A 7,644-nucleotide genomic window follows, 5' to 3' on the forward strand; every position below is an offset into this window, starting at 1 on the left:
TCTTATACAAAAAGTTTATATAAGACCTGACCACGAAATGTTAACGTCTCGTTAATATAACACAGTACATGACAGAGACTTCGCTTTACTAGGATGACTATAGTTAACATGACCTCAATCCTGAGTGAGTTAGGAACTCTGCCATTGAGGGCGTCCTTTGATTTGTATGGGTGTGAGTGGCCAGGTCGCCGATTCAAACCTACCATTTTGGGGATTCGGCTGATTTGGGAGCTGGGAACTCAGCTACACAAGATGGAATTCACTCCTTCCCTAAGGTAGGGGTAAGTAGATAGATGGTCCCTTAAGCGTTGATTTCAGGGCTTAAACGATGTGGTGCCACACACCTTCTCCTGGCCCGAGAGATGTTCACACATAGTTGGACTATGTTATATTGTACATTAGAGGAATCAGTGGTACTTAAGGAGTGAGATGTAATACAAGGGTAAAACGGTAAATTGGCCCAATTGTACTTACGAGCATCTGTGAAGGGTCATCATACTCATGATTGGTTATATCCGATGGACACAGAAATATATCTGTGGTAAGAAGAGTTCAGTTGTTGGTCCACCCCTGCTCGCATGTCCCCAACACAAATGATCAGGATCAAACCATCTGTGACAAGTCATAACACTTGTGACCATTCTACAAAGCGGGTCGCATCCGTAGCATTACCAGGATAAGTTTCTCTCTTATATACATATACTACAAACCATTTTGGTTATCACTCAAGACATGATCCATTTGTATGTCACCACATACATGTTTGAGTCACATACAAATAACCAGAGATTTTATGTTTATTGGTTTGTGGTAAAGCAAATAAAATAAGTAATTGAGCAAAAATACAAGATGTGAAGTAAATATCATATATTAACAACACAAGCGTTCGTACAAACTGTTTACAAACTACAGGACACGAGACTTTATTGCATCAACCCCAACAATTACAATAAGGAATAGGGTGAAAATCCTCCATACAATTAGCACCAGAACGTTTAAGGATCAAGGTAAGAGCCATGGCATTTACCTTATAGGGAGGATAACAGGTATCAAAGAAATAGCGCACAGCCAAGCAAAAATCCTCCCTAACCACACTCCAAGCAGATTTATAGAACTCCATAGGATAACCATCCGGGCCAGGAGCTATCCCTGATTTCATAGAAAACAGAGCATTACGTACCTCCTCCCTAGTAACAGGACTGCACATGTCCCTTAGACATTCATCAGGCTACTGAAACTGCACGATCTCATCAATCTGTATCGTAAAATCCTTATACCCCAAATTCTGTGTCCCCAAACCCCCATTAAAGTATTTAACAACCACATCTGCCACCCTGCTATGAGACGACTGACAAATCCCATCAGAATTATTCACTGAGAATAAACCATTTCTAACATACTGCGTCCGAACTGATCGATGAAAGAATGACGTGTTCTAATCCCCCAACTCTAACCACCAAACACGAGACTTCTGACGAAGTGAAGCCTCCTCCAATCTTGCTAACCTCCAAAACTTCTTAATCGTTGAGGCAGCCTCACCAATAAAAAACTCATAAGATGGGCCACGTTCCACAGCATCTTGAACAGACTCCATTCTACCTCTAGCCTCCCGCGTCAAACATCTCATACCCTCAATATGCATACCAAAAGTAGAACGAAACTGAAGGAACTCTTATTTAAGAGTACCTACGAGTGGAAGCGGATCTTTCCAATTCATTGTGACAGAATTACAACATATACATTCAAACATACTATTATGCATTCATACTGCTAAAGAGATCGAGAGATCATACTAGTTGAAGACTTCTTCTTCACAATGAATCTAAAACCCAATCGTCTACCTCGAACAATCTCCACACGAACAGAAGGAAACAGAGATGACACCACCACTTAGAGTCCTCAGTATTCTTGGAGTGAGAATCCAAAGTGTGGGCTTTGTTCAAATTTGGTAGAGGGTAGGAGGAAGAGGGATCGTATACAACGATCAAGCAAATGGGAAATGAAATCGTCTATCATATAGATAAGATGCTTGATCATTTAGGTGAAGTATACGATCGTGTAGGAAAACTATAAGCAATCATCTAAATGATCGTGTAGGAAAAGGTAAGCAATCGTCTAAACGATTGTGTAGAAAAAAAAATTAACGATCGTCTATACGATCATTTAGTAAATGTCGGAAGCTAAACGATCCTTTAGTAAATAGCGTGCGTGGGTGTAATCGTTAAGCGATCGCTTAGCAATATCGTATAGGTAAGCGATTGTGCAAGCACTATCGCATAGACACTAATTTTCTAAGCGATGACACACTTTGAAACACAATGTCCGCACATCTCATGCTTAACACACCGTGAGCTATTTATGCATCTCAAAGTGATCTTTCAACTCACTGATCCATTATTAAAACAGAAGAGACGCCATCCCATTTCCCTTTTAACCGTCCAATGAATGTGATCTCATCATATTCATAAGATATGAATTAATATCATATATTAATTATAGTATTTTTTCTCCACTAGATATAAATCATATTTATATTCAACTTCCTCCAAATTAATGTATCTCATACATAAAGTTAATTATATCATATATAATTAACTAGTCTAATTATATCATATATAATTAACTAGTCTAATTATATCATATATAATTAACTAGTCTAATTATATCATATATAATCGACTCCCTCTTGTCAATTTGAACATTTCAAACTGACCCAAAAATTGACTCTCAACTTGTATCCAAGCTGCCAAGGGGACCTTATGGACTTTTGGCTCGAAGCTCCAACAGTACGTGAATAGCTGACTAAACTCTTAGTCACGATATCCATCATCTGTTAATTGCCAGGCATTCCATTAAAGATCGACAGTTGAACTCTTCTTGTCAAAGATATATTTCTATGTCTATTGGATATAATCAATCATTAGTACGATGACCTTTCACAGATGTTCGTAATTACAGCAGGCCAATTTTTCGTTTTGCCCTTGTAATTACATCTTCCTCCTTAAGTACCACTGATCCCTCTAATGAACAATACAACATAGTCCTACTATGTGTAAACACCTCTCGGGCCATGAGAAGGTGTGTGGCGCTACATCGTTCAAGCCCCGGGATCAGCCCTTATGAGAGCAATCTATCTACTTACCGCTACTTTGGGGAAAGAGTGAACTCCATCTTGTGAAACTGAGTTCCCAGCTCCCAAATCAGATGAATCCCCAAAGTGGTAGGTTTGATTCGGTGCTCTGGCCACTCGCACCCATGCAAATCAAATGACCGCCATTAATGGCAGGAGTTTCCAACTCACTCAGGATTGAGGTCATGTTACCTATGGTCATCATAGTGAAGTGAAGTCTCAGTCATGAATGGAGTTATATGACGAAACATTAACACTTCGAGGTCAGGTCTTATACAAACTCTTTGTATAGAACGCCCTCGCTCACATGTCCACTACACGAATGATCAGGATCAGACCATCTGTGACAAGTCACAACACTTGTAACAATTCCGCAAAGCGAGCCGCGTCCATAGTGTTACCAAGATAAGGTTTCCCTCCTATATCCATATACTACAGGCTCTTTTGGTTGTCACTTAAGACATGATCCACTTGTATGTCACTACATACATGCTTAAGTTACATAAAGAAAACCAGAGATATTAAGTTTATTGGTTTGTGGTAAAATAAAAACATATAAATGTACAAAGTCAAGAACTGAAGTAAATATTATATATATTATACATCACAAGTGTTCTTACAAAGTTGTTTACAAACTACAGGACACGAAACTTTAGAGCACAAACCCCAACAGAAACACCAGCTTTAAGGTCTTCAAATTCCTCGTCAAACTAACCAAAGAGGACACTCCATGATGAGTCTTCCAAATAGAGGCAACGACAACCGTGAAATCAGCAAAATTGGCTCAATCATTAAAATACCAAAGTATGGGTACCAGACGAGCAACACAACCATCAATGTTAAACAAAATGAGGCAATGATAAAAAATTCCTCCATGACTTCACTCTAACCTCAATATGAGGACCATGATCAGTCCACAACTCACTCACTAGGAACCTATCTAAGCGGCAGAAAATACTAGCTCCTTTAACCTTACTCGTCCATGTAAACAGATCCCATGAACACCCAATTCCACTAGATCAGCCTCAAGAATAACCCTATCAAACTCCTCCATCTCCCTCTACAGGAATTACCCCCAAAAGCCTCCGAAGGATTACGAATATCATTAAATTCACCCATAACCGCCTGTCTAATTTACCAATTAGAGAAAATATCAACCAACGACCTCCAAAGAGCACGCTTTCAGACACAGTATTAGAGGCATAAACAGCAGCCACATTCACAGTATCAGTAGAACTCTTCACAGTATCAGTATTAACACCTTTAATTTGCTTGGAGAGTTACATTGTTTGTGTTTTGTGTGCAGAGTTAAGTTGGTAATTATTGTTTGTGTTTGGATGCAGAGTTGAGTTGGGGTATCTGGTACTATTTTTGCAAATGAAATTGATTTTGTCTTTTTTTTTTTTTTTTTTTTTTGCTATTATTGTTTTTAATTTTCAACTATACACATATTTTTCTAACTTTTCTGAGATAAAAAAGCTTCCAATTTTTTTCCATTCTTAAAACATAATAAATTTTCTACAAAGTATTCATATACAAAACTCAAAATTTTGAATTCAATTTTTTAAACATTCAAATAATAGTGATTATTCCATTAAAAAACTCAACTTAATCATTAATTACCGTAAAAATTAAAAAAAAAAAAACTGAAAGGATTAATACCATCAAATAAAATTATTGACATTGTTTTAGATAGAAGGGGTGATACTTAAGTGTTAATCTTAAATAAAAATAAAAATCTTACAATTTAAATCATAAAACCAACTATTAGATAGTATTTTTTGACCAGTTTGTGGAATATGGATTTACCTTTTTCTAAAATCGGTGAAATGATTTGAGAAATATTGATGTATATTTTTCTACTATTATGTTGCATCAATGTACAAACTATCTTTTCTAAAAAAAAAAAAAAATCGAGCCATAATTTTAAATCCTACTATTTCATTAGAATTATGTAATATTTAAAAATATCAAGGGATAAGTTGTTTAAAACATACGTTGAACTTTTGTTTAGTGAAACAATAGTAGGACATCGTATGTAATATGTTTTAGATCTAAGAAAAAAATGAAATAGAAGAAGAATAATTAGATCTAAAAGAACAATCATAGAAAGAAAATCAAAAAAAGAGAAAGAAGGGGTTGAGAAAGAAAAGGAAAAATAAAACCGAAAGAAAATCAAAAAGAGAGAAAGGAGGAGTTGAGAAAGAAAAGGAAAAATAAAACTCATACGAGCCAGACAGAGAAAGAAGAGAGAAAATGAGAAAGATGAACCAGACGGTGAAAGAAGAGAGAAGATGAGTAAATGTGAAGAGAGCATGAGAGAGAAAGAAATGACAAAGTAATTGAGGGAATTGGGAGAGTAATGAAAACACATGAGGAAATGGGTGAGAATGAGAGTGATAAAATGGTGGGCAATTAAACCCACCATTTTATTTTTATTAGTGGTCGTCAAAGTTGGGCACACGAAGGTGGTAGGCAGAGTCTGTCGCTGAAGTTGCTTGTGCGAAGGTAGTCGTTGGAGTTAGTAGCAAGAGTTTTCATCGGAGGTGGTTGGTAGAGTCCGACGTTCTTCGTCGAAGTTGGTCGTGCGAATGTAGAAGTCAGAGTTTTTTTGTACCAAGGTAGTTGTCGGATTGGTTGCCGGAGTGTCATCAAAGGTGGTTGTCAGAGCTTGGAGTTGGTCGTTGGAGTTGGCAACCCGAAGGTGATCATCAGAGTATGGTGGTAATCGCCAATGAAGACAGATGGGTGGAACCATTAAAAATATTAGAGGGAGAGAGAATTGGGGTGAGTTGGTAAAATAACCAACTCAATCCAACCAACATTTAAAGTTGGTTTTCAAACATTGAGTTGGTAAAAAATACCAACTCAATCCAATTCTCTTTGGTTGTCAAACATCCCCTAAATAAATCTGCTTTCCCTCTCTTTACACCCTAAAAAATAATTCTTTAAATATTTAAAAAAAGGAATTGTAGTTTTTTCATAAGGAAAATAACATGCATAATCCATGCACAAAGAACATTTAATCAAGTATCACTTTATACAGGCAATTAGACCAGTAAGCTTTAATTAAGTATCACTTTACACCGAAAGTGAAGGTAAAATATTATTTTATTTTATTTTTATTTTTGGATCTTGGTAAAATATTGTGTTTTTTATATGCTACCTACTTAATTGAATATTGAAACATAAAATTGAATAAATTAATTATTTGGAAACTTTTAAATTATATTAAAAGCAATTATTCAGTAGTTCTGTCAGAATTACTTGATTTGAGGTTGTAGTTCTACCGGAGTTAGTTGTTGTATCTTGTTGAGACAATCGTTGTAGTTTGCTTGCAGCTCGTCCAAAACAAATAACTGTCTTCAGGACAACGCTTATCAGAAAGCATGCCTCAACTAAGTTGTGAAGTCTCCAAAGGTTTTGAAATTCTTTCAAGTCTTTGTTTATTTTCATATCTAAGTCTTGTTACACCATGTTTTCATTTGAGTTTGAACATTATACATTGAGCATATTATTTCTAGTAATTGATGTGTAATTAGTTTGCTAATGTATTCAGTTCTATATATATCATTTTCTTCCTTCAAAAAATAACAAGAGAGATATTCATTAGCTTGATAAATTTTGTCACTTGATGCTGTTAAGAGAAAATGAGCTAAAATTTCCCTAAATTTATAAGCTCCAGCTGAATCTCTACATTCCAGCTCATCTCACATCAGAAAGCAAAACATCTATCAAAGAAGTTAACTAAAAACAGAAAAATAACTTCTCAAGATTACTTTCTATTACAACTCACTATAAATATGTATTGTTATTAATTCAAAAGAGTGAACTGAGGTACATATGTGTGAATCTTTAAAAACAACAAAGTGAAAGCTTGAGAAGGTTTAAATAAAAGAAGAACATCATACCTTGAAAGTGGACGTAAGCCTCAATGGCTGTAATCAGTGTGTAGCTCCTCGTCTTCTCTACTCCTTTCTTTGTTTGCATACTTCCTATGTGAAATCTTCATCCAAAATCTGGGCAAAATTATCAAGAACTCGTGTGAGAAACTAGAGAGAAAGTAGAACATGAGAGAGAAATTGAAAATATCAGAATGAAGTGTGATTGAGTGTTTATCAGCTACGTGGCAAAACCTTCACCACATCTTTCAATTACTTTATCTTAGAATCGGGCTATGAAATTCTGAAGAGAACTTAGGATTGGACTTAAAAAAGAACTGAACATTCAAACTCTCGACCCAAATAGTTTTTTTCGGGTTTAACAGACGCAATCATGTTAGGAACGAAAATTTTTAAAATTTAGGACTAAGACAAATTTTAATTTAAATCTATTACCCATCTTCTTCTTCTTCTTCATTTCTTTCTTTCTTTTTTCTGAAAAAAAAAAAAAAGAAAGAAAAAAAGAAAAACCAATAAGCTATCTCAAACACTAACCACCCTTAAATGATCTACCTGAATCTTTTAATAATTTTGATAGACTTTATTTTATTTATAAATTCACAAAATTATTAC

The 7,644-nt window shown here is 35.5% G+C and overlaps 1 protein-coding gene across 5 annotated transcripts in view; it reads right to left on the bottom strand.

Moving 5' to 3' along the window:
- LOC120073714 overlaps positions 1–7,260 on the bottom strand; it is a 22,307-nt gene extending 15,047 nt beyond the window's left edge. For 4 of the 5 annotated variants that reach the window (XR_005480779.1, XR_005480776.1, XR_005480778.1 and 1 more), the window contains exon 1: positions 7,042–7,260. Coding sequence is in view for 1 of the 5 variants with exons in the window: in XM_039026514.1 (XP_038882442.1) it covers positions 7,042–7,120 (79 nt within the window). In the remaining 4 variants the exon portion in view is untranslated. Of the gene's footprint in view, positions 1–3,696; positions 4,256–7,041 lie in introns of those variants that run through there. The other variant, XR_005480777.1, reaches the window with a different exon arrangement.
- Between the last annotated feature and the right edge of the window lie 384 nt (positions 7,261–7,644).

Source organism: Benincasa hispida, chromosome 3, assembly GCF_009727055.1.
Source record: "Benincasa hispida cultivar B227 chromosome 3, ASM972705v1, whole genome shotgun sequence".
In the NCBI taxonomy this organism is placed as follows: domain Eukaryota; kingdom Viridiplantae; phylum Streptophyta; class Magnoliopsida; order Cucurbitales; family Cucurbitaceae; genus Benincasa; species Benincasa hispida.